The sequence below is a fragment of the Megalobrama amblycephala genome, linkage group LG18, assembly GCF_018812025.1.
Source record: "Megalobrama amblycephala isolate DHTTF-2021 linkage group LG18, ASM1881202v1, whole genome shotgun sequence".
In the NCBI taxonomy this organism is placed as follows: Eukaryota; Metazoa; Chordata; class Actinopteri; order Cypriniformes; family Xenocyprididae; genus Megalobrama; species Megalobrama amblycephala.
Genome location: NC_063061.1, coordinates 12010870 through 12038036, shown reverse-complemented (window position 1 = coordinate 12038036; position 27167 = coordinate 12010870). Strand labels below are relative to the sequence as shown.

At 35.1% G+C, this 27167-nt stretch overlaps 3 protein-coding genes across 8 annotated transcripts; 1 reads left to right on the top strand and 2 right to left on the bottom strand.

Annotated features, from left to right (window-relative positions):
- The first annotated feature begins 1072 nt into the window (after positions 1-1072).
- il7r (interleukin 7 receptor) lies at positions 1073-6421 on the top strand. Its single transcript, XM_048167490.1, has 8 exons — positions 1073-3051; positions 3340-3451; positions 3590-3738; positions 3827-3972; positions 4072-4228; positions 4498-4609; positions 4700-4772; positions 4878-6421. The coding sequence occupies exons 1-8, from the start codon at positions 2982-2984 to the stop codon at positions 5214-5216; spliced, it is 1158 nt and encodes a 385-aa protein (XP_048023447.1). The 5' UTR covers positions 1073-2981; the 3' UTR covers positions 5217-6421.
- On the bottom strand, positions 6359-12741 carry capslb (calcyphosine-like b). Of its 5 annotated transcripts, none has more exons than XR_007181455.1 (7): positions 12495-12741; positions 10230-10382; positions 9980-10157; positions 9682-9891; positions 9394-9521; positions 6911-6955; positions 6378-6496 (listed from the first exon to the last, which is right to left on the bottom strand). XR_007181455.1 is itself a non-coding variant. In XM_048167516.1 (6 exons), the coding sequence occupies exons 2-5, from the start codon at positions 10364-10366 to the stop codon at positions 9417-9419; spliced, it is 630 nt and encodes a 209-aa protein (XP_048023473.1). In that variant the 5' UTR covers positions 10367-10382; positions 12452-12583; the 3' UTR covers positions 6359-6496; positions 9394-9416. The 5 variants fall into 5 exon arrangements, 3 of the variants coding, with proteins under 3 accessions (XP_048023473.1, XP_048023474.1, XP_048023476.1); XR_007181454.1 differs by having other exon boundaries at positions 6382-6496; positions 12452-12583; XM_048167516.1 differs by lacking the exon at positions 6911-6955 and having other exon boundaries at positions 6359-6496; positions 12452-12583.
- A 136-nt stretch (positions 12742-12877) lies between these two features.
- On the bottom strand, positions 12878-24761 carry lmbrd2b (LMBR1 domain containing 2b). Of its 2 annotated transcripts, none has more exons than XM_048167451.1 (18): positions 24611-24761; positions 23111-23328; positions 22914-23026; positions 22717-22815; positions 20606-20773; positions 20309-20519; positions 20098-20172; positions 18929-19042; positions 18674-18857; positions 18415-18596; positions 17399-17532; positions 17182-17287; positions 16984-17081; positions 16769-16872; positions 15303-15349; positions 15116-15230; positions 14885-15011; positions 12878-14293 (listed from the first exon to the last, which is right to left on the bottom strand). In XM_048167451.1, the coding sequence occupies exons 2-18, from the start codon at positions 23282-23284 to the stop codon at positions 14230-14232; spliced, it is 2115 nt and encodes a 704-aa protein (XP_048023408.1). In that variant the 5' UTR covers positions 23285-23328; positions 24611-24761; the 3' UTR covers positions 12878-14229. The 2 variants fall into 2 exon arrangements, with proteins under 2 accessions (XP_048023408.1, XP_048023409.1); XM_048167452.1 differs by having other exon boundaries at positions 24525-24673.
- Between the last annotated feature and the right edge of the window lie 2406 nt (positions 24762-27167).

Below are 27167 nucleotides of genomic sequence, written 5' to 3'. Positions count from 1 at the left end.
AAACCAAAAAGTTGTGCCAATTAATTTGACCTTTGTCATTGTTAGGATGAGGAGATCTGATTACCATATTTATTACCCAAAAAAGCACACGTTTTCTGCCAGATTCAAGACTGAATGCTGATTTCTTTTTGGATTATCAAGATTGCCACACCACATCCATTTATGCGGTTACTCAATGGGTCAAAAAACAAATTATCAGCTATGATCAGATGTATGACCTTTCACTGCTTATTGCCAGAGTGTTTGCCAAATAGAAAGGCATGTAGAGTCATACTGTGAAGATCTAGTATTGCTCACGCAGTACTGTGATTTTTGCATACGTTGAAACACTTTTAAAGTTTGGTGAATCAAATCAAATCTTTTTTTACATGGAAATTCATATAGTCCTAATGTATCACAACAAAATGAATCAATCAATGTACTCTGTAGATACAGGAAATATGCAAATATACAGCTGAGTAACCACAATCTCTCCACAACACAATCACACTTAAATAGACAACACTAGGAAACGACTAAATATTGTTGTGTATCCTCAAGACTTTTAATTCATGTTTCTTCAGGGAAATCATTCTTTACGTCATGCATATGTCAGTAGCCTTTATATGGTCATGATGGGGTTTTTTTTTTAATTCAGTACAATCTACAGTAGTTTTATGGACCTTTAAAGGACCTTTAAAATTGAACATCTGTGTGATTTTTGTTTTGGACATTAATCCAGTCTTGTCTGTGACTTGTTCGCTTTGTTTACAGGACAGGTAGCAGCTCAGATTGACGACGTTCTGGCCTCATTTTCACATAAACCCATTTGCTGGAGGCGACAGGAAGTGGGTTGTAATAGGTTACCACTTGTTTTTGTTTTTTAGATTGAAGGTACATGCTGAGCGAGGACTTTTTAGTTTAATATTTATCTGCACTTCTTGCAAATAGTCTGTAAGCAATGCCTGAAAATCTGGCAAAACAGTTTTTGTTGATTTTTTTTTTTTGTAAGGTTACTTCAAAAATTCAAAATAATTATAATAAAAATAGCCTAATAATAATTATTATTATTATAAAAAACACCGACTTTTTTCATTTATTAAACTAAATCAAATATGCAAAAATCAACTTAATCTCTGATATCTGCTAGTAGGATAAATAAATATTACTGTGTTTTATTCTCGTTCCAGTGTTCTCTTGCATGTCATTTTGTAACATGAGGAAGTAAGCAGATATTTACTATATCTCCTTTTTTTCAGGCATCAGTTTCATTCCAACTACCAAAATGTTTGCAGCACAGTTTTGTTTCATTCAAAACCACAACCTCTGTCTGCTTTGGTCTGCCATAGTTTGACCTAAATAAAGTGCTGACTGTTCTCCTGCAAGATGCAAAACTTGATGTAACTGCTGTACAGCTGTTTCTTATATTACCGAGTGGTGGTCCTCAACTTGTGTCGTGACACAAAAATGTGTCGCAGGTTTGTTCAGATATGTTTGTGGAAAGCAGCAAGAAAACCATCAAATTAACCATTTAATCATTCATAGGACACCATAACCTATTTCTTTTGTTTCCTGACAACAAAAACCATGTTTCGAATCAAACCAGCATTTTTACGGAAACGTACCTCTCACTTGGTAAATTGGTTAATACACACTTACTGTTTATGCTGTTTCAAAATTGCCAATTTTCATATAGTCACGTTAAAGGTACACTGTTTTTTGTTCATATTTAACAAAATTTAAATAATGAGTCAATACATCAATCCTTTTTCCAAAACGTGGTTTTGTCTTACCATGATTCACTATGGTAAGCCTATAAGTGTTTATATTTTAGACCTAGTGGGATGTTTTGTTTTGTTTTGCGGGAAATTGCATACATATGACACTCGCCCATGCGTATCTTATCATATCTGTGAATAGAGAATAGTTGCTCCGGTTACTTCAACACGAGTATGGTGTGGGAGTGGCATAGGTTAGTAGCTACAACGAGCGAGAAAGGTTGACATTGAACACGCTAAATCTTGAACCTTTGGTGATTCACCTGTTAAAAAGAAAAACGCTACACAGAGGAGAGTCAAAAAGACAAAAAGAGAACACGTCAGAGCTGTAATAAAACAAGAATCAACATTGACTTGGCTTTTCAGAGATGGCGAGAACTGAGGGATTTGAAATATCGTAAAAGCGATGTGGAGAAGGTGTTTTAATAACTCAACAGGTGAGTAAGCTATTTTATCGAACAGATACATTTCCATATGTAACTCTCTAACAGAGTTCAGTGTGAAGCATTATCTATTGTGAAGGGTCATTTCATTATGGGTTTTTGTATCGCTGTGTAGCGCAATTTATTTTCAAGGAAGTGCCATGTCTATCAATGGGTATAGTTACAGTAACGTCTTCAGCTAGTCAACTTGAGATCCTTTCCATCTTAATTGGTTATATCTCATAAGCCTAGTAGTGAATGTTTTATGAGTAGTAGGATAACATATTCATCTGCACAGTCATCCAGAGACAAAGCACAACCAAATCAATGTTCTTCCGTAAAATGCATGCTAAGTTTTGTTTTAACCGCTAGAGGGCCAAAGTTACAGTGTATCTTTAATCATTTTGAATTTTGTGGAGCCTATCATGTAGATTTTATATTTGATTGTAAGGACCTTTTTACACTACAGAATTTTGGTGCCGTCTCTTCTACTTTAAGTGGACACAATTTAATTTGTTTAGACATTTCTGTGACATTTTCTGTTTATTATTTTCAGTGCAGTTCAACTCCCAGCACATGTAATGCTCTCTTACATGTCTCTTTCAGTCACATGTAAGAGATATCCTGTTCTCCCACACTCTCTCTCGCTCTCTGTCTCTCTACCACCGTGTCTCTCTCTCTTCCTCTCTCCTCTGAAAGTACCACTGAGAGTTGAACTGTGAGCTGTCACTTGTCAGTAAATGTGTGTGAGTAATGAAGACATGTCTCATGAGTGATTTATGCCTGTGCTGCTGGAAGAGAGATGGCGGGTGTTTTATGGATTCTCTTTGTTGTTTTCTGTCCTTTGGTTCTGTCTGAGAGTGGAGATGATGGTAAGTCATTTGAAATTTGAAAGAGAGAATTTAGAGATAATTATTACGTTCACTTTTTTATATGTTCTGAATAGTGATTATTATAAGATATATTTTGACTGCTTTTATGACTAAATGTAGCTAGAATTGTGTGTAGTGGTTTATGATATGATCATAAAGAAATTCCTTTGGGGAAATTCATATGTGAAACAATCATTTAAGCTGGTTTTCATTGAAGCACACTAACAAGGACTTACGGGTGGCTAGAAAAAGGCTGGTTTATGATTTTTTCTTCTTGATTAATTTTAGATTGGTCTGAGAAAGAAGTGACCTGCACTTCCACTTTGACCCTCAAACAGAGTAACCTCACCTGTTTGCTAAATGATGAACCCATTGAGGAGGTCAAATTCGCAAAACTCTGGTATTTCATTAGACATATTTACTATAAATTGGTGTGGAATATGTCAGTAAATGAATATTAAAAAACTTTAGACTATGTTTGAATGTAATCTGAATTAATGTTTGCTCTAAGCACTGATGTTTTTTCTTTCCTGTTTAGCCAACAAATTGAAAAGGTAATGTGTAAAAATGCTACTTTAGGACCACAATACTTTACTTTTGAGGATTTGGCGATTATTAGTCATTACAAGCTTGAAGTACACGTGGGAGATGTGGACATTGTAAAAGACATTAACCTGCAAAAAATTGGCAAGTCTATCATCTATCTATCTATCTATCTATCTATCTATCTATCTATCTATCTATCTATCTATCTAATCTGTCTTTGTCCTTGCAGTCAAAATCCCAGCTCCTGAAATAAAGCTTGCCACTTACATGGAAGACACAGAAGAAGTTTTCATATGGTTTGAACACAGTCATGAATATGTTTCCAACCCTGACTTTCAAGTGGAAATATGGGGGGACAAAATTGTAAAGGCAAAGGTGTTTTTCCCAACAACTTGACCTTTCCTAAAAAATAAGATGGAATCATTTAGAGTTCATTTAACAAGTAAACATTACATACGTTTTCTTTCTTTACAGCCCATCGTCACTCAAATTAAGTATAGGAACTTCAGTATCAGCAAGGACAGACTTGGTGGAGATGGTGTTTACTACACACATGTTAGAGCAAAACCTGTAAATTATTTTGAGGGCGACTGGAGTGAGTGGAGTTCAACTGCCAATTTCACTATAAAAAGTGAGTGGATCATTGATCAGTTACATGATAAATAAGCCAATAGGGTTATGAGTGAATGTTGTTTAGTATGATAAATACCTAAGAGGACTTAATCTGAAGGAGCCAAGAAACCTTGTTGGGTTTTTAATGCACATTATTGGGTAGGTAAAGAATCAAATAGCTTTGAGATTGAGCAAATGTGGAAAAACACATTTGAACCATTATTCATCAAGTCTGATTAATTGTGATTGATGTAAATGATGACACATGTTCTACATTTATAATCAAAGCAAACAGTACTGAACTTCCAAAGGTCAATTCACTATCATCGCTTCTCATCACCACCGGCTTCTCTGTCTGTCTGGTGCTCATCATTTTGGGGGCCTTGCTATGGAGAACGCAGTGAGTGGTTTTTTTAATCTCATTTAAAAACCTACATAAAGCTATTTATTGTATTTTTTTAACAAATGTACTAATTGTTTTCTCGCCCAGCATAAAAGGCTGCATCACACCAAACATCCCACACCCAAAGGCAACTCTTGCACAAATGCACAGGGCAAGAGAGGTAATTCAGTTTGTCCCGTGTCTTATTGCTTCACTTAACGTTCTGCAAGATTAAACAAGAGAAACTTGCTCAATGTCCTCATGCAGACTGTTTTTGCATTTTCAGGGTCTTCCTTTCACTTTCAGTCCTGAGATATTCAGCGATGTTTTCATACACCGCGTGGATTACGTTGATGAAAAACCCTCTGATCCTGAGCTTGAGGACAGCCTGGACGAATGCTGCTATAGTCAAACCAGTTCCTCAAATGCATCAGTGAGTGAAATGGACATGAATGCAGAGGAACGGCTTCCAAAAGAGCAGTCCCACCTGAAAATTAGATTGTTAGATGAATCAGATTTGTCAAAAGGAAGAGAAAATAGTGGCTTTCAGGGTGTAACGGCCTCTCAACGAGAATGTAAAGACGAAGCCTATGTCACTATGTCCAGCCTCTTTAAAACACAATGAAGAGACCAGTTAAGACAATTCCAGTTTACTGGAGATTTTACAGACCCTCGGTAGAGGATGTTATTCTGCGTACATGATATAAAAGGTCAACTAACATTGTATATGATGCATTTAATAACCCAAGAAACCTGTTATGTATAACAAGATGCTTTTACATGTCACTAGACTTGTCCGGTTTGTAGCTCTGACGCAGTTTGTGCATGTCATAGCACTCATCCACAGGTTTCATTTTCAGCCAAGCATCATGCACTGCTGTCGTCTCCATTTTAGTAGCCAATTTCCTTCTGAATGTTTCAGAAACACTTGAAACAGAAGCATTAAGTGTGAATCAATTCTGAACTCATCACACAGACCTCATGTAACTGCTGCTAGCCTCAGTGTCCTCTGCCAGACATGTTTCCATGGATATTTTCATCCGTACATCTACCTGAGTAAATCTGAGAGATATTTATGCTGTAAACCTCACGCACAACTTTCAAAAGGAATGCATACAGTTCAAGCGGCACTTTTTCAATGGTCAGAGGATTAATTTATAATGATCATAAGAAATATTTTCTGTGTATATAAAAAAAAAAGCATCTGCTCGTAATGCAAATTTTGTAATGCATTTATCATTATATATATATATATATATATATATATATATATATATATAAAAAAATGTGTAATAAAGGAATATATAAAAATATTTTAATTATGAAATAATTAATATTTACAAAGTTGCTACATTTGTCTATAATTCAAGTTGTTCGTTTTAGTTCTGATGGAAAAAATTATAAGCCCAATGACAAACCATCAGTCCACATAACCAATCACTTTAAGGGATATTTCTTTTTATAGCCATTATAAAACATTTATTAAAAGAGTCACTTTTTATAAAATAGCATTTGCCATAACATGCATAACAAAATCTGAATCACAAGAATTACATGTATCATCATATACCACACTGGTTGTAGTTATGATGCAATAAAAGTGTTTTACACTAAAAATCAGTTAACTTACCAGTAACAAAACTCACACATTTTACACATAATTCAAGCTTCTACAGTACTTCCATTATTTCATTTTCCAGATTCATGGTTAATATCCTTAAACATTTCAGTTGTGCCAGGTTTATTAACCCTAACTTGCTTTGATTTCACAAGCATTATAAATTTGTTTACAAGCAAATCCCTTCATAACTTCCATGCACTCTTCATCATTAAAATAAAATATGCATCATTATCGATTGAAGCACTGACTCCACTGTAATAGTTCCAGAATTCATCTTTTGTCACCTGTAGATGGAAAAGAAGAAATAATGTTATCAAACAAACTGGTAGACCCAAACCACACCCAGAAGAATAATCCCAACCCAGAAAGATAGCGAGAAATTTATGAGGGAATTAATACAAGACTTAGTTTGTACTTGAGTTTTTGGGTGTTTCTCATGCAGGGATCCAAGCAGGTGCACAGGCAGCTTTCATTAGCCAAATAAAGAGGATGCACACAATCACAAGACACAAAGTCTCACAACAATACCACACCACCTGCGTTTGTTAGATGGTGTGTGGCTGATTCTGGAATAAAACAATACATTCGTGCAGCTGCTTGTCCTCAGTGAGAAACACTGTTGGTTGATTTTTTTTTTTTTTTTTGATTGTGTGAGGTAGATTCCCAAAACCCCAAAGTTAATAGTTGTTAGACACCACCTTATTTCAGACTTGACCCTGTCAAAACTGTGCCTGTTGCTATCACTGTAAAAAAAAATGATTGTGATTTTAACGGTAAAAGACTGTAAATATACTGTACATTTAATGTAATTTTACAGTAAATGCCATTAAATTTTACACTTTTTGGAAGTGAAAAATAACAAGTCATTGTATAATTTGCAGTGAAAAAACATAAACTGACATTCCCACAATTCCCTGCATGACACTTCACATTTGATGTATTTTCGATGAAATAACTTTTCTGAGTTTTTCTTAGTTTTTTTCTAATCAGTTTTGTACATTAGGGTTTTATGTTACATTTAATGTTGTTAAATTAATGTTTATTTTATTTTCATGTGTGTTATGATAGTGTTTAGTGTTTGTGTGAATGACACAGTGAATCTTCTATATATTAGTATTGTCCTTCTCAGCTTGTGGAAAAGCAGATTGTGATGAGCTTTAATCATGTGACTCTCATCACCACTGTGTTTGGTGGTTGTCAGTGTATTACAAAGGTACAAAACAGATATTAGTACTTCAATAGGTTGGTAAAATAACATTATATCAGTTAGTGAAATATGCTTTTTTACTGTAAATTTAAGTTAAATCTGTAAAACCCAAAATGTTGCTACCATATTTTTTATGGTAAATTTTTGGCAACCACAGCTGCCGGGTTTTTTACCATAAATTTAATGGAATTTTTTTTTTACAGTGTGTAAAATAAACAGTTATGAACCGTAATTATTACAATATAAATGTTTAAATTAAACATTTGAACTGTAAAATAGACAGTAAACTAAGTGCTGTCCCGTAAAACCTAAAATGTTGCTACCGTATTTTTTACAGTAAAGTTCTGGCAGCCAGAGCTGCTGGGGGTTTTTTACAGTAAATTTAACGGATTTTTTTTTACAGTGTTTAAAATAAACAGTTATGAATCAGAATTATTACAATATAAACGTTTAAATTAAACGTTTGAACTGTAAAATAGACAGTAAACTAAGTGCTGTCCCGTAAAACCTAAAATGTTGCTACCATATTTTTTACAGTAAAGTTCTGGCAGCCACAGCTGCTGGGGGTTTTTTACAGTAAATTTAACTGATTTTTTACAGTGTTTAAAAGAAACAGTTATGAATCGGAATTATTACAATATAAACCTTTAAATTACACTGTTTTGAACTGTAAAACAGACAGTAAACTAAGTGCTGTCCCGTAAAACCTAAAATGTTGCTACCCACAGCTGCCATTTTTTTTACCGTAAATTTTACAGGGACTTATATAGAGAGATAGATAGATAGATAGATAGATAGATAGACTGATTGATTGATTGATTGATTACTGTATAATAGGGCTGGGTATTGACACAATTTTCACTATTCGATTCGATTACTATTCACATGCTTTTGATTCGATTTCGATTTCGATTCGATATCGATTATTTTGGATGTAGTATTTCAGTTTCAGTACATGGCAAATTTTCTAGAGGAAAAAAATCTCTCAACTAATGCTGTAAACTACACATGGGAGTCAGTTACTATAATAATACTGAAGGTTAAATTAACATTTATATACAAACACTTAACTTACACTCAATGTTTTTATTAGGCTATAAATACAGTTTAGACTTACATAATCATATTTCTACTCCAATTTGTTTTTTTGAAATATAAACATTTAAATTGGCTGTCATAACAGATTTATTCAAACATGCATTAAATATTGAAGAACATTAAAAATTATAATGAATATGTAACGGTGCATAGCTATATTTATCAGAATGTTGCTTTCTAGAGTACACTTTTCTAGCTGACTAATGAGTTTATGGTCACTGAATGTTTTTCTGAGGTAAATGTTACGTTACGTGGCATTGTTTACAAGCTGTTTTGACGTTTTAACGAGGTTGAAACACTGATTGAGCTATTACACGAGACATGACACGGATTTCAGTAAGTTGTACTGTATATTTTAACATACCTTCAGATGTTTATTCATGTTTATTTCACGCTGTAACTGGTATTAAAGCGGAGGAGAGGATGTTCACATGCGCTCGTGCTGCCGCTTCTCTTTACCTGAGGCGCTACAGCGATCTGTAACGTCACATTAAACGGCGCCAAAACGGTATTTATTTTTTAATCTCATAATAAAATGGACGTCATTTGAAATCTGAGACTTTGCTTCATATCAAAAGTAACAAAGCACAAAGATTATTGCGATTTATTGGATGGGAGGCGCTACATATTCTGCTCATTCATCAACTGAAAACAGACTAGACTAATCGATTCTTGGGATTTAAGAATCGATATCGGTTCGTAAAAATGAGAATCGATTAAAATCGAGAAATAGATATTTTTTTACTCAGCCCTACTTTATAATATATATTATCCCCACATTTTAGTCTGAAATTAACATGTTTGACAGGGTCATGACAGGGTCAAGACATGCTCAAGACATGCTCTTGCTGAAGATTGACCATCTTTGCTCTTTACCCTAAAATAGAAGCTTCAGAAGTTTAGTCAAGCTTCCATGCATTTTTCATCATTACTATAAAGTAGATATCTGTGTCAATGGATGCGCTCACACCGGAGTAGTAGTTCATAAACTCCTCTTTTGTGACCTGATGTATGGAGACATATAGCATGATCAAAGAAAACATTGCAGAAATGACCGGGTGGTGCTTAAAACCAAAGACATAGTAATCTTATTCTAAAGATGTTTGTGTGATATTAATACAATATTATGCTGGATACTATAATGTATTTTCAGCATCTTCATACCTTTCCATCCTTGTCATCCGGAGAGTCAAAACTGTCCAGGAATTTGCGGAATACTTGGTCTTCGGTCCACTCACCGTTTTGATATTTGGGGTGATGTTTAACATTGTATACTCCTCTCAGATCCTCAATTGTAATCACACCATCTCCAGTCTTATCCAACTTTTTGAATGCCTGTAACACCACCTCCTTCCTGGCATTAGACATGGGTGGCTGCAATCACATGAATGAAAATAATAACATAAGCACTACTGGCATTGCACTGGTCAACTAAAAACACATCATTGTTTAATGCGTTTACCCTCAAAGTGATAAGAAACTCATCAAAGTCAATAAGTCCACTGCCGTCCCTGTCAAAGAGCTGAAAAAGGTTTATCGCCTCTTCTTTCTCGATGAGCACACCATAGTCACTCAGGCCTTTCAGGAACTCTTTCATGTCTAGTGTGCGACTATTGTCATCGTCCATGATCCTAAAAGTCCTGAGAACATCAAACTGTAGTCAGATATCAGCACTTCAGTCTATATGAAGAAACACCTCATGCACACTGTACCTGCCCAGTCCCTTGATGCCTGCGGACCCTCGTGCCAAACACTGCAGCCTCAGTCTCTCAATGGGGTCTGAACAATCTGACAGCTGCTTTTTGGCACTGATTGCCATCTCTCGGTCATGTCGTGATGTACCTGCCATCCTACACCTATCTGATCTGAAGATGACAAGAGTGATTTTTAGGCTTATTTATGTTGGTGAACTCTTAAAAATAAAGGTTCTTTATTGGCATTGATGGTTCCATAAGATGGATTGGCATCCATGGAACCTTTAGCATTGCAAAGGTTCTTTAGAGTGGAAAAAAGGTTATTTCGATTTTTTTAAATATTCTTCAGACTAAGGAAAAAATAATGATTCTTTTAAAGGTGCCATCAAACGTTTTTTTTTTTACAAGATGTAATATAAGTCTAAGGTGTCCCCTGAATGTGTCTGTGAAGTTTCAGCTCAAAATACCCCATAGATTTTTTTAAATTAATTTTTTTAACTGCTTATTTTGGGGCATCATTAACTATGCACCGATTCAGGGGCTGCTGGCCCTTTAAATCTCATGCTCCCTGCCCATCGAGCTCGCGACTCTATAATACAGTGCATTTACAAAGTTCACACAGCTAATATAACCCTCAAATGGATCTTTACAAGTGTAAGTATAGTATTTATTTGGGTGTTTATATTTGATTCTGAACGAGTTTGATAGTACTCCGTGGCTAAAGCTAACATTACACACTGTTGGAGAGATTTATAAAGAATGAAGTTGTGTTTATGAATTATACAGACTGCAAGTGTTTAAAAATGAAAATAGCGACGGCTCTTGTCTCCGTGAATACAGTAATAAACGATGGTAACTTTAACCAACAGTAGCCTACATTAGCAACATGCTAACGAAACATTTAGAAAGACAATTTACAAATATCACTAAAAATATCATGATATCATGGATCATGTCAGTTATTATTGCTCCATCTGCCATTTTTCGCTGTTGTTATTGCTTGCTTACCTAGTCTGATGATTCGGCTGTGCACAGATCCAGACGTTACTGGCTGCCCTTGTCTAATGCCTTTCATAATGTTGGGAACATGGGCTGGCATATGCAAATATTGTTGGAACCCTTATTTATTTTAATTATTAATTAATTTAATTATTATTATTAAAAGTGTAGTTGATGCATTATGGAATTTATATATATATATATATACACAGAGCTGGTAGATTACTTATGAATTGTAATCAGTTACTGATTACAAATTACATGACAAAATTTGTAATCAGTAATATAATCTCTTAGATTTTTGTTAATGTAATGTAACTACTTTTGGATTACATTTAGATAACTTTTGTGCTGACCCTTTGATGTCACATATATTGTAGGATAATCTTGTACTATTTTGATATATACAAAGAAAACATATATTCCAAAAAATATATTCTATTCACCAAGTGCCTCAACAGATTTTTTTTTTTTTTTTTTTTTTTTTGCAATGTATGGACAGCATTACAAACACAAATATTCTTGTTGTTGCTGATTTCTGTGCACGATTCCACACCCCTCCCCCTCACCGCCGGAAAAACACATATATATAAGCGGCAGGTTTATTATGACAAAAAAATATAAACTTTAAAAAAATTCTAAATTAGGAGAATCAATAAATTGTGAACACCTTACTGCCATTGTGTAAATAACATGTAAATATGTAATCCATAAAAAAGTAATAGTCTGATTACCAGTATTTTAAAAAGATTGATTTTTGGAATCTGATTACATAATCCAGATTACATGTAATCCGTTACTACCCATCTCTCTCTCTCTCTCTCTATATATATATGTATATATATATATTTATATATATATATATATATAAGTGTACATATTAGGTTCTTTCACCATTTTTAATCTTTTTTCAGTAGTTCGTTTTAAATGTAACAACTGAATTTTACAAATAAATTTTAAAACTACAAATATTCCATATCTATAAAATCATAAAAAAAATCATATCTCATAAAAAACTGCAAGCATTGTAGCTACATTATATACATTTATAATACAATAAATCTCACTTTAATACACAGTTTGATCTATGAGTAATACTGTTGACTGTAACGTTACTGACTATGTAACGATGCAGGAGAAAACAACGGCTCCTAAAATCTGCTGTAATCCAGCAAACAGTACATCAAGCCACAATATGAAGACTTTATTTATCCTTAATACTCTATTTGCATCATACTCACACAGAGAAGTGAAACAAAACGTTGATTAATGTGCTAAAACCACCTGGATTTCCGTAGCGCTGCTTAGGTCTTTCCTGTTTTAGCGTTCGCCGTTTCCATAGAGACGAGTTCTTGCATTTGATTGGTCAGTCTTGCTACAGGTGTTTAGTCGATTACAACCCAATGTTTGACCTTCCGCTGTTGTTCTACTTTACTGGTTGTTGTTTAACAGCCAGTATCGGTACAAAAAAAACAACAACGCGAACCACAATTTTGAATATGAAATAACTACGGATGTGAATACTACATATATCTCAAGCCAAGGTCTTTCTAATTGATCCAGTCATAAAAGGATTTGTGTGAAAGTGCATTCCCGTTTTCGTTCCAGAGACTTAATGAGAACATAAACATTAACGTTAAATACACAAATACTGGCATAATAGCAAATATGATTTAATCAATAATTTATTAATAACTGCAAGATTACATTAGTATGTGTCCATTTGGAATGTACCACAATTCACTTAAACCAAATATACAAATCAACAGATTCCAGCATCAGATTCCAGTTGGCCTTCATCAACACACTACTTGAGGACTGACCATATCAAAATACCATAACAAGACCTCATTGGCAACATAATTCATATCTTCATAAATACACAGTAGATAATGAATAACTTTATCAATAAACAAAAAGGTATGGACAAAAAGAAAAATGCCCTTCTTATTTATTTCAACCCGAAGGGCTACATTTACTAAGAAAATTTAATAAACCATGATACTAAACATTTGTGGAGAGAATAGACAAATGTTGACAGTGAAATATAACACTACTCAGAGCCGCTACTGCACTTCCTGTGAGAAACAAGAACAAGACTCCTCAGCATAATCAGTAGAATATATCATGCAAACATTTACACTGGATATGCTTGATGACCCTATGCACAAGGAGAATTTCATGTGATTCCCTCACATCTTGCCATGCACTCACAGATTCCTTCAACACGTTTGTATACTAAAAGTGTTTTCTATAAGAAAACTGCACTTGTGATAAAGAGATGCTTATAAGTCTGGTAAACCAGCACGTAAGTACATGCTGTAATCCATTAGATCTGACCCCATTCTTTAAACAATCAGATCGCATCCTTAAAGCCATTTCAATAGCTTCGCCTATTCTGAATAAGTGGCAAAAATGACAGTGCAAATTACAAATGGCCTATCAGACAGAAAATAAGGTAACAAAGGTAACTTCATTTTAAATAAGATGTGCAAGGTCTAAAGAATAACAGCCATGTGAATGTCTAAAACCGAAATACATAAATAATACAGCTTTACGTACCATAAATATATAAAAGAATAGAAATAATGGGGGGAAAAAAATACTTAAAACTAAATTACACCAGGACTCAAAAGATAAGAAACAGTAGTGTGTCAGGCTAATCCTGTCTTTCAGTAGTAACTTTCATCTGTGTGTTCTGACTGTTCAACTTTACATTAACTATGACTCATTTCTTGAAATGAAGTAAAGAAACTGCGAGTAGAAAAAAAAAAAACATTTCCCATGTTTCACATGCAGCAATCTGACTGCCTGGCACTTCAAAATGAGTATGTGCATTTCTCTATGTGGCTGCGAGTTCGTCAGGATGCATGCAGATAACTACACTGCATTACAGGATACAGGAAGTTGAAGATGTTTAAAATGAGAGGGACAGACCACAGCTGTAGAGATGAGTGTTTTTAGAAGTACAATTCATCTTATTTTCTCTTAGACAGTGTTTTTGACCCAAAAAGAAACATTAAACGTCATCAAAGATTCGGCTTCGAGAAGACGACATGGAGAGGTACCTTCCACCGACATGTCTGTGGGGGAAAGAAACAGATGAGTAAGGTCATGCAGTGCAGAAGAGCACAAATAAACCTTATAACAACAGAGTGCTGCATCTTCCCAAAGTCAATGGGTTTTTGGTTAAACACCTGAAAAAGTGTCTGTTAACACACACTCAAGATATTTTAATATTTGTTTACATAAAATACACCATTAATAATGCTTTGCGATTTTTTTTAAGCTTTTACTTGCGAAAAAGCAGCTAAATGTTAACTACAGAGGGCCATTGAATGTCACTAGTCCACTTTTACAGCACTGTGTGTTTATAATCACACTCTTGCAAACTATTCCAACTCAAACTTTCAGGGAAAATGTTTATATAAAGACTGAAAGATTTTTTAGAAGCTTAGTGATGACCATGGTGTAGTTTATAGCCTATGTTTAGCTTTTTACGCTTCAAAATTCATAAAAGTTGTGTTCATTTGAGGTCCCTCTCATCACAGAGCTTGTTTTCTGCAATAATCTAAAAGCCAATTGAAAAGGGGAACCAGGGTGATGCGAACTCCTGGGTTGGCCTACAAAATTCTGTCATCATGACTGCAGCCCTCAATAAAACTCCATCTAACCTGCCAGGGTCAGATTGCAAAGGGTCATCAGTGAGTGTTTCAGCATTGAAGTCCAATGGCTCAGCGTCTTGCAACAACTCAATGCTGTCTCGTCCTGACTGGTTGCTGCTACGTGTGTACTTGGCCTCTGTGGAAAACAAAAATAAAAGGATGACTTTTTTTTGGAATTCACTTAACAAATACCCTATAAGAATACTGCAGGACACGAGTCTTATTGGGCATTAAACGTACGTCGGTTTGTGTTTGAATTTAGGGTTTCACCGTAGTTGGTCTCCTTCATCTCAGACATGGAGGTTTGGTTTCTGGCTGCAATCTCATCTCGCTGAGCATAACGTTCTCTCCATTCCTGTCATAGGGAAACATATACTTAGACACTGGAATAATCATATGCGGTATGAATTCCATAAATAAAACGTACTCTTCGTCTGTTCTCTCCATCTTCTATTCTTTGCCGCTTTCTTCTTTCTATGTAAAAGACAGCAAAATAAGTCACATATTTTCATTGGTTAATGTTGGATAGTACCATATTAAATGTTTGTGTCAGTGGTAACTACCCCTCTGACGCACTGAGGTTTTCACCACTGCAGATTGTAGAGCTGTAGCAACGAGCACATGCGATTCTCTCTGAATCATTATTTATTTCTGTATTACATCTAACCATGGCAACCACAGGAGACCATTTGACCTTATTTTATATTAACCGCTTAAAATGACACCTTTTGAAAACCATTTAACTTGAATGTTTATATATGTTTGAAATTAGTTTTGTAGATAAATGTAATTTAGGCCTGTATGAATTTCCTTATATATATATATATACAGTACAGTCCAAAAGTTTGGAACCACTAAGATTTTTAATGTTTTTAAAAGAAGTTTCGTCTGCTCACCAAGGCTACATTTATTTAATTAAAAATACAGTAAAAACAGTAATATTGTGAAATATTATTACAATTCAAAATAACTGTTTTCTATTTGAATATATTTCACAAAGTAATTTATTCCTGTGATGGCAAAGCTGAATTTTCAGCATCATTACTCCAGTCTTCAGTGTCACATGATCCTTCAGAAATCATTCTAATATGCTGATCTGCTGCTCAAGAAACATTTAATGTGTACAATTGTACAAAATATTTGTGTACAATATTTTTTTTCAGGATTATTTGATGAATAGAAAGTTCAAAAGAACAGTGTTTATCTGAAATCTAATCTTTTGTAACATTATAAATGTCTTTACTGCCACTTTTGATTGATTTAATGCATCCTTGCTGAATAAAAGTATTAATTTCTTTAATTTCTTTTCAAAAAAATAAAAATAAAAATTCTTACTGACCCCAAACTTTTGAACGGTAGTGTATAATGCTACAGAAGCTTTGTATTTCAGATAAATGCTGTTCTTTTGAACTTTCTATTCATCAAGGAATCCTGAAAAAAAAAGTACACAACTGTTTTCAACATTGAAAATAATCATAAATGTTTATTGAGCAGCAAATCAGCATATTAGAATGATTTCTGAAGGATCATGTGACACTGAAGACTGGAGTAACGATGCTGAAAATTCAGCTTTGCATCACAGGAATAAATTACTTTGTCAAATATATTTAAATAGTACACAGTTATTTTAAATTGTAATAATATTTCACAATATTACTGTTTTTTACTGTATTTTTAATTAAATAAATGTAGCCTTGGTGAGCAGACGAAACTTATTTTAAAAACATTAAAAATCTTAGTGGTTCCAAACTTTTGGACTGTACTGTACATGCATATATAAAAGTACTAAATAAATGCAGCCTTGGTGAGCATAAGAGACTTCTTTCAAAAACATTAAAACATTTTACTCACACAAAACTTGCATTTTATATTTACTGTGAATATTCTAATCACCTCTGCGCAGGAGTTCTCTGCCTTCATCTATGAGGTCAGAAGTCATTTCATTCTCCCCCACAAATTGCTGGAAACCCAGGAGGTTCAGACAACGTGTACCAAGACTGGACAGAAAGTGAAAAAAAATTATTTTAAACTAATCAGAAACTACAACATAACATCTGAGACGTAATACCCATTACACATGAAACTGATTCGTAGATAATATTAGACACCTGAAGTATGTCGCAATACAGAGAATGACGATCAGCATGGGGTAATATATGTAGAAGCCGTTGGCAATGAAGGACAGGACCCGCATGGAACCCATGATCTACAACAATAGAGAAGGTTTCATTTAATGCAAATAGTACATTTAAAAGTGGGATCATTGAAGCCTTGTTCTCAATTTCATATAATGGTGAAAGTCTTACAGAGGTGTATGCCGTCTGCTCCTTTGCTTGGTGGGATATGGCAGAATCCATGTGAATCAGTCCCAGGAAGTTTAGACAAAGCGGGGGAGTCAAGCGGCAAAAAAGCCTAGTAAACAACACACAGGCTTTGGGCTTTATCAGAGAAAGACTAATGGCAGAGTTTACTGTCAATACAATTAAGTTTAATGCACTCAATATTGATATCTGAGAAACATACATGCCGCTGAACTGCAGGCTGTAGGCATCGGTTTGGTGATGTGAGGCCAGGTAGTAGTAGTTAAAGACTCGGATGCGAAACACAGTGGAGTAGACGCAGGTGCAGAGGAAAAAGATGGTAATGAAGCACGCCATCTACAGGCCAAAATGACAATATTAGGTTGTGTTTCAGCTAAACTAAATCAGACTGTGTCAGAAAGCTTTTAGTTTTGGTGTATTGCAGGAGTGGGCAACAATGACACAAAGTAAATAAAATAAGTAAAAAATAGATCAAATAAAATTATTATATGTTAAAATAATTTAATTATATTACTTAAGAAGAAAAAATAAGCATTTACTTTCTATTATAAAAAAAGTGTACACAAATATATACATACATTTTAAAAGAATTATAAAATTAAAACCTTTGAAAGAAATTAATACTTTTATTCAGCAAGGATGCATTAAATTGATCAAAAGTGACAGACTTTTATTATGTTACATAAGATTTCTATTTCAATAAAAGGTGGAAAATAAATATAAAAGAAGTCTGAAAGAAAACATAACTTGATTGATAAGAAATGTTTCTTGAGCAGCAAATCAGCATATTAAAATGATTTCTGAAGGATCATGTGACACTGAAGACTGGAGTAATTATGCTGAGAATTCGGCTTTGCCATCACAGGAATAAATTGCATTTTAGAATATATTAAAATAAATAAACAATTATTTTAAATTGTACATTTACTGTATTGTTAATCAAATAAATGCAGCCTTGGTGAACATAAGAGACTTCTATAAAAATAAAAATCTTACCAACCTTAAACTTTTAAACGGTAATGTACAAAATTGAGTTTATTGACATCTATATTATCGCCCAGCTCTAATCTGCTAATGTTACTTTAAGGCATGAAGATATAAAAATGTAATAAACATTAACATCATGATTTTCTGTAAAGCTGCTGTGAAACAATGTGTATTGTGAAAAGTGCTATACAAATAAATTTGGTTTGACTTTTCAAGCTCAAGCAGACTCGCCTCAATGTACAGGTAGTTGTAATCTCTCTCAGCAAGCTGAATAAACACAGCAAAGAGTGACAGAACAGGACGAGTGCTGAAGAAAGTGCACTCCGACCAAACCACAGCCACCGAAAAGAGCGACAGAACCACAGCCAGTATACGGTAAAACCACTGCTTCAGCAAACACTCCCAGTACCATTCTGAAGAAAGATACAAAAGACAGTAAAGGCAGGGTCAAAAGTGACACTTGTTTATCTAGATTTTTCAGAGCACCTACCTACTGTGGGAGTGTAAATGTAGCGTCTAAACCAGCCTACGGGCTCTGGAGGGGCAAAGCTGTGAACGAACTGCCGAGTGGTGCTGGTTTCGTTCTTGGCAACATCCTCGAGATGGAAAGCCTGTTCTAACAATATTTGCCACTGAACTCGTGTGCGATTGTGCCGCTGCACTGCGTAGATCACCTGAGAAACCAGCTGTTAGTATTATTCTCAAGCAAAATTCAGAAAACACATAGAAAACACCTGAGCGGTACCTGCTTGTGTAGTTTCGAAAGACTTCTTTCAGTGGGATATGTGTTTTGTTTATCATCAAAATCCTCATAGTCATCCATGTTCCTGCCCATTTTCTCCTGATATTCGACTGGACACTAAAAATAAAAAGCAGATTTCAACTAAAAATAGTGCCACGATCACTTCAATCACATTAAAGGTGCCCTAGAATTAAATATTGAATTTATATTGGCATAGTTGAATAACAAGAGTTCAGTACATGGAAAAGACATACACTGAGTTTCAAACTCCATTGTTTCCTCCTCCTTATATAAATCTCATTTGTTTAAAAGACCTCCGAAGAACAGGCGAATCTCAACATAACACCGACTGTTACGTAACAGTCGGGATCATTAATATGTACGCCCCCAATATTTGCATATGCCAGCCCATGATCAAGCCATTACACAAGGGCAGAACGTCTGGATGTGCACAGCTGAATCATCAGACTAGGTAAGCAAGCAAGAACAATAGCGAAAAATGGCAGATGGAGCAATAATAACTGACATGATCCATGATATCATGATATTTTTAGTGATATTTGTGAATTGTCTTTCTAAATGTTTCGTTAGCATGTTGCTAATGTACTGTTAAATGTGGTTAAAGTTACCATCGTTTATTACTGTATTCACGGAGACAAGAGCCGTCGCTATTTTCATTTTTAAACACTTGCAGTCTGTATAATTCATAAACACATCTTCATTCTTTATAAATCTCTCCAACAGTGTGTAATGTTAGCTTTAGCCACGGAGCATAGCCTCAAACTCATTCAGAATCAAATGTAAACATCCAAATAAATACTATACTCACATGATCCGATGTATGCAAGCAGCATGCATGACGAACATCTTGTAAAGATCCATTTTGAGGGTTATATTAGCTGTGTAAACTGTGTTTATACTGTTAAAGGCAAGCACAAGCTCCGGGGGAGGGGGAGCACGAGAATTAAAGGGGCCGCAACCTATATATCGGTGCATAGTTAATGATGCCCCAAAATAGGCAGTTAAAAAAATGAATTAAAAAAAATCTATGGGGTATTTTGAGCTGAAACTTCACAGACACATTCAGGGGACACCTTAGACTTATATTACATCTTTTAAAAAGAAGTTCTAGGGCACCTTTAATACATAAAAATGTACTGTCGTTCTCTCACCTTTCGGAGAATGGTGTCCACGTTCTTCCTTAATGGATGATTATATTTAATCGATTCATTGATTTTTCTCACTTCCTATAATAAAGATACAAGAAACAATATTGGTTGACAAGCTCAAATCAGACATTAGCTTTCACAGACCAGTTAATCCGGACACATATATTGTAAAACAGATGTTTATTTACAGCATATAAACACACATGGCTTTCACCTCCATGACATCTTCTAGGTTCTCCTCTGAATCTGCCTTCTCTGTCATGAGCTTGGCTGCTTTAAAGTAAGTCTTGATGAGGAGGTGACCCTGGCGTGAGGCCTCCCAGTACGAGCGGGGAATCTCGACCAGGCCGTAGCCCAACAGCAACACTAGAAGAAACAGACCCCAAGTGTTGGCCGCAGTGATGCCGATGGTTTGCAGCTCATACCTGGTAAAGTGACACAGAAAAGAAGAATCAGTATGAACAGAACATTGCGATGATAACTGAAGAATATTCTGGATTGGTTTACAGACCAGGAGAGGTGCCACTGAGGATGTACAGCCACATAGATGAGAAGCGAGCCGAAGATGAAAAGGTATGTGCCATAATAGATGGCATTCTCAATCAGGGCCGTCTTGATCTTTCCAGTAATGGAGAATCCTCCAGAGCGAGCATATGACTGCATGAATGGCAAAAGGAGCCTTGGAAGAGAAAACACCATTATTATCACCATTCTTACAGGTGTCACATACATTAGCAGATATTAATGTTGTCTAAAGTACCAACTTCGGTACAAAGTCATTTTAAAAATGTGACTATACCAGCTTTTCCCCCCGCTGATAGATGCCTGCTTGCAAACGCTCACCTGCGTATCTGTGTAAGCACTCGGTGAAGAGAGCCACAGATGTCTATTTACAACATGTTTTTGAAGCATTGATCATTGTAGCCAAGTGTGTGAACACAATGGCCAATCAGAGTTGTTTAAAGGGATAATTCACCCAAAAAAAGAAAATTCTGTCATTTACTATTCCTCAAGTTGTTCTAAACCGGTATAAATTGCTTTGTTCTGCTGAACACAAAGGAATATATTTGGAGGAATGTTTGTAACCAAGCAGATCTCACTACCCATTGACTTCCATAGTATGTTTCTTCCTAATATGGTAGTCAATGGGGGGCGAGATCTGCTTGGTTACAAACATTCTTCCAAATATCTTCCTTTGTGTTCAGCAGAACAAAGCAATTTGTACGGGTTTGGAACAACTTGAGGAATAGTAAATGACAGAATTTTCATTTTTTGGGTGAACTATCCCTTTAAGAATCTGCTCAATAATGCTAGCAGGAAATGCTGGTATTGTCACATTTTTAAAATTTCAGTAATGACTTGATACCAAAGTCGGTACTTTTGACAACACCAGCAGATATAATACAACATAGTTATTTATGCACCGTTTAGGTTTAAAAAGGAGGTGCTCGAGGGCCCACAGGAAATTTCTGAGAAAAAATATTTACTGTGAATAATGCTATGCAAATACTTTTGAAAAAAATGTCTCTCTTCAGGTTTTTAAAAAATATTTTAATGATTTAATTTAACTTAAATACAATAGAAACATTTTAAAACAGGCATCTTTTCTATTGTTACTCTATCCTCAGTAAAAATAGGTCTTTACATATGAAAATATACTTTATTATTATTATTATTTGGGAAGGGCATCATCATATTTGGACATCCATGGCATCAAAACATTTAAACGCCCTGGTTTAAACCACACAATAGCTGCACAATTTGAGGGGAAATCTTTAAATTTTTGTCAAAATTTAGCTTATTATGTGACAACTTATTTACATTATGTGATTTTTTTTTTTTTTTTTTTTTTTTTTTTAAAGTTGTATACATTTTGGTACTTTTTTTAGAAAACAAAAAGGTTCTATTACTAAGTATGGAATGCAAAAACTTTGAACTTAGAAACTAATTTGGTTGGGAAATCTAACTGCAGTTTTCTGATATAAATTAATTCAATTTTTTTTAAGAAGTTCCAGGTTTGCTGAAATATTTTGTAATTATATATCAATATGACTATTATTATTACTAAATAAACATTTTAAACAAACTAATAAATATTACTATGGTTATATTTTGCCATAAAATAGAATTTAGTATTATAATATCATATTTATGGTTTCCTTAATTTCATCATTTTCAAACATTTAACCATCAAACTTTTATTTTTGTGAAAAACTAGGAGCCCTTAAAGCTTCTCTTTTATTGACAGTTTGGGAAGAGGGTTGGTGCAATGTTCCCAAATGTTGCTCCCAAAGATGCAAAGATGAGTTTGCGTGGAGCAGAATTTACTGCAAAGAGAGCTGCTCTGAGACACAGAAAACAGCGGATCATGAGCTGATCATGTGTAAATTAATTAACACAGTGCCGCTTCACTCTGAAATACACAGTGCAAATGTTTATTTCATTAAGCCTTTGCAATCTAATAATTGCACTTAGCCAAATCGCAATTTTGGTTTTATTTCAATTACTTCTGCAGCACTACAATAGATAGATACAATAGACTTGAGCAGTAACAGTGACAAATAATTATCAGGAAGACTTAAGATGCCATTATCAAGTTTAAAAAGGGCAACGCTTTCTCACCAAGTAAGACACTGTGAGGTCCAATAAACAACCCTCCAGAACACTGGCATGATGCCATCTGGAATGTAGCTCCATGGTTTATAGCAAACACGCTGAGTGCTTTGGAAAAAGGGACAAAATATATGTTCACAAACATGCAATATGACAGTACAAGCAGAATAAACCTAACTAAATACTTGGATTGCTGTTAAATTCACCTTATACTGGATGAGACGGAGGTATTTGGAGTCGTCTGGTTTGAAAGGACAGGACTCACAGAGGGCGTCTGGGCATGTGATTCGTGATCAATTAAACACTGCTTGTAGATTGTCTGAAAATCAATTGCACAAGTCGTCTGAGTTGCATCAGGAATTAACAGTACTGCACACTTTTATAGAGCAGGAGCCACACTAACCGTGCTGACATCCAGGGGAAGAATGAAGACGATGAGAAAGCACAAATACCAAGCCAGCAGTGTGCCAAAGAGAACCATGCGCTGCTGCTTCTTAAAGTCTCCATAGCGATGCAGGAGAAAGAGAGCCAGGAAAAAGACAACCACAATCTCTAATCCCAGCGCTGCCCCGCTCATAGTGCAAGCCGCACTCCACTCACTCTTCCTGGGACTGAGAGCAACTGCAAACAGAGAGAGACAAAGACCAAATGACATGAGACAAGAAAAGGTTAAAAACCACATAAAGTGGAAGTTTGGGTAGGAAGTTTCAAAGAGATCCTCTCTTTTGTTTTTGATAGACAAATGCCTATATTTTGTTACACTTTGTCTGAACTTCTGTGAAAAAGCATTAAAAAAAAAGTTAAACACTAAATGTGAGGGGAATAAACTACTCAACACAACTCCAAAACAACATCAAAATCTATGCTGACAGAAGACAGATTTACATAATATAGTGGCTGGCTAGCCAATTGTGAAAACTGTATTCTAGCAGATTGTTTACAGTGTTATATATTGCATTATTTCAAATACTTTTGTAGTTAATGCAATTTAATGGGTAACAAGCATAGACTTAGAATTTATTTCAATTGCTTAATTCTATTGGAGTGTTTGACATGAATGGACAAAACAAATGTCAAGATATGTGAGTGACTGTGAGGTATTCAAGCTGTTCATGACAACTGACAATATGCATCTCAGAGACTCTTTTGTTCTTTCTCATTTGAGCATAAAGAGTAATTATCTGTAATTTCTTGATTCATTCACGCCTAACTAATCTCACAATGCAGATAATCAAGTTAGTTTACTGGGCGTTATGGAAAGAAGTGATGGCAGCAAGTTCAACTTATTTCCGCGATTCAGTTGTTTTCGGACAGAATCGGTTCTTTTGGACTCATTTCTACTATTAACACTAATATTCGATGGTTCAACGAGTCATTGACTGGAGAAATGCCTCAGACTGATTCAATTCGATTCGTGAACAACTCATTCAAGGCTGCGTTCCCCAAAAGATGTTTCTGGAAAACAGGAATCGGTTCATCATCATACGTTATGCAAGGCTCATGGTCAAGGAAAAAAAAACAAGACAAGACAATAACGTTACATAAACGAATGAGCTACAAACGATTCAACCAAATCATCAAAAAGATCCGATTTATATGATTGATTCACGATTCGGACATCGCTAGTACAAAAACATACGCATGGTTAGCAGCACACAAACCTTCTTCTACATTATTTGCAGTTCATTCCTATTTATACACACTTGTTTTACGTCAACGCGTGATTTAATCGCAAACCATCTGTCAAGCACAATCTCCAGCTGATCTTTTGGGCAGTGCCCGTGTTGTGCTCTGAATGATGGGATCATTCGCCTTACCTCAGATCTGCTTCAGAGAAATATGTGATGCAATAAGCTTATATCCCATTTCATAGACAAATCTGGATGCGTGATGATAAAATTACCTGGACAAAATCCACATTTCACCGATTTCCAGAAAATCACAAACGTCACGCTTCTGACGCATCTAATGGGCGGCGGCTTATTTTCTTCTAGTTTTACAGGCAAGACGCTTTAGATGAATATCGCCAACTACTGTGCATAAGTGTAAATAACACTAAAATGCATTGTAGAATAGTAATATCAGCAAAAAGGAAAATGACGTGTTAAAAAAATGAATCACGTGGATACAGTATCAGTCCCAGTGTTCAGTCTTTCTGGAGCACATAAGTTATTGTAAAAATGATTCTTTAATTTACAAGAAATAGGTCTGTGAATTAGGTGTTCTTGTAAATTTGTTTGTTATTCTCATGAGAAAAACTGCACAATAAGAATTAGTGTCAGTAAAATATTGCAGAGATGTAGCTTTCTACAAATTAAATGTAATCAGAACAGCTGCTGGGGAAAATGAGTGTTTCATTCCACGAACGCAAAGTCAGTTCTGTAGGGGGAGTCCTGCTTAAAAACGCGAATCTGCTGACAGGAACACAAGAGAGCGTTTCGCTTGAGCACAAGTGAATGGAAGAGATGCCTTGCCCTTTACATACTATTTAATGTTTTTTGCTTTTGTGCTCATCGCGTAATTTGTTTATCAGGAAAATCTTTTTTTGTCAAGGACCCAGAAATATTGTGATTCTTAAATTGCCTGTTAAACTGCTAACAAGCTTTGTTAGCCTGGAAACTGGTTTACAAACAACCCCCCCCCCCCCCCCAAACACACACACACACACACACACACACACACACACACACACACACACACAAAACCATCATATGGAATAATTTGCTATTAAAATTAGAAGTAGATCAGTCTTTTTTGTTAAATGGTTTAATAAAAACATAATTTTTGTTGCTGATCTATTCAACTTGGTGGATCCAAAATGGTCAATATTCATATTCATGCATTTTATTCATATTTTATGTTAATCATTTATGGCTTATGATTTATCAATATTACTTTTGATTTCATATATTCACATACTCCTACTCCATATATCAATCCTCATCATATTTCCAAGTATTTAGCTACTCTTTATTGTACTCCTTTATGGTTAGTCTTCTTTTATCTTTAAGAGTAGCCTATGTATTCTTGTTATTCAATTGATCTTCAAGTGTTCCAATGTGACAGATCACGTTGACACGTTTGTGGTTAGATATTGGACGTCTGCCAAGTACTGTAGAAGCGATGTTTTCGGAATTAGTTGCTCAAATATGTCCATTTCTATTTCTGCTGACATGTGATAATGTAAGATCTGCAAAATTCCCTTAAGGGTGTCAAAACAACCCCTTTATCTATTTTCATCTATTTTTGACATCTGACCCATAGGCGCCGATTTATGTTTCTGCCGGTGGGCCCAGTGCCCCACATCAACCCCCATATAGGCTATTATATTAAAGATAAATCCACTTTCAGTTTTCGCGTTTCCTAAGTGTAGTGGTAGGATTTTCTTTAATACAGTCAGAGGTCTAGCCGTGCTATTATTATCAGTTGTTCGAATCTGCCCTCAAATCGTTTTTTTCCTCATAAAGTTCAAAGAAGTTAATGTTTGTATATCAAGAGCAGGAAATGTATGTGTGCATTTTGTTAGTGATTTCCCTAGAAAGAAGAGTCAAGCAATAGATTGACGTGTATACTTGCATGATTTCAAAAACAACACGTTTCAGCGCTAGTTCGCTTCTTATTTAACTCAAATCAACGTCAACTTGATGTTTTATTTGCATTATAGCCTATCCGTGCAGCAATATGACAATTTCGACCCAAAAAGCACATTCTTTTCACGAGTGTTGTCGCGAGTCATGCTCTCGCTGATATCTCATGCAAGCAGAGTTTAAGCGCGCGCATGATCGAGAGCAGAGTCATTTGTGCTCGCGCGCATCACTTGGATGCGCTCTCGACGTTTGCCATTAAAATATTGCCATATAAACGGCCTTAAATAAACTATAAAAAGGGTGAAGATAGTGTCTGAAAGCTCCAATTGATTTTCTATTGGTTAAAATCAATGGAGAATATCTCGTATTTTTCCGTGGGTGCTCGACCATTTCCGTGGGTGCTCCAGCCCCCGAGCACCCACGGGATCGGCGCCTATGATCTGACCAGTCTATGACATAATGGATAAATCCATTTGACCTTTTCTTATTAGACCAAAACATAAGTTTGAGCGGGATGTAAATTTCCCTATGCTTATGGTATAAAATGGACGGGGTCTTTGATAGTTTAGCTTTTCTTTGCTCTTCTGCTTCTTCTCTTCTATTTCTCATTTAATTCTGCAAATGTCTTAATTTTGTTCCTTCTTTCTGTATATTCTGATCTTCATCTATTAGATACAATACTCTGGATTTTACAATACTCTAAATTTTGTTATTAACTATTAATTACTTAATGAATTTGTTTGTCTCTATAATTTTTAATTAATACATTTGTTATTCCCTATTCAAATGTAATCTCTGACATAATCATTGCTGGACTCCCTGGATCTCATTTTCTCAAGTTTTTGCATCAAACTCTAATGGTGATTTGTTATC

Coding starts and splice junctions, on each gene's coding strand:
- il7r (XM_048167490.1), top strand. CDS start 2,982: ATGGCGGGTGTTTTATGGATTCTCTTTGTTGTTTTCTGTCCTTTGGTT. Junction 4,229..4,497: donor TGCCAATTTCACTATAAAAA/GTGAGTGGATCA, acceptor TTATAATCAAAG/CAAACAGTACTGAACTTCCA. Junction 4,773..4,877: donor AAATGCACAGGGCAAGAGAG/GTAATTCAGTTT, acceptor TTGCATTTTCAG/GGTCTTCCTTTCACTTTCAG.
- capslb (XM_048167516.1), bottom strand. CDS start 10,366: ATGGCAGGTACATCACGACATGACCGAGAGATGGCAATCAGTGCCAAA. Junction 10,158..10,229: donor GGCATCAAGGGACTGGGCAG/GTACAGTGTGCA, acceptor TGATGTTCTCAG/GACTTTTAGGATCATGGACG. Junction 9,522..9,681: donor CGGATGACAAGGATGGAAAG/GTATGAAGATGC, acceptor TCCATACATCAG/GTCACAAAAGAGGAGTTTAT.
- lmbrd2b (XM_048167451.1), bottom strand. CDS start 23,284: ATGAGCGGGGCAGCGCTGGGATTAGAGATTGTGGTTGTCTTTTTCCTG. Junction 18,858..18,928: donor TTTCGAAACTACACAAGCAG/GTACCGCTCAGG, acceptor CTGGTTTCTCAG/GTGATCTACGCAGTGCAGCG. Junction 18,597..18,673: donor CATTTACACTCCCACAGTAG/GTAGGTGCTCTG, acceptor ATCTTTCTTCAG/AATGGTACTGGGAGTGTTTG.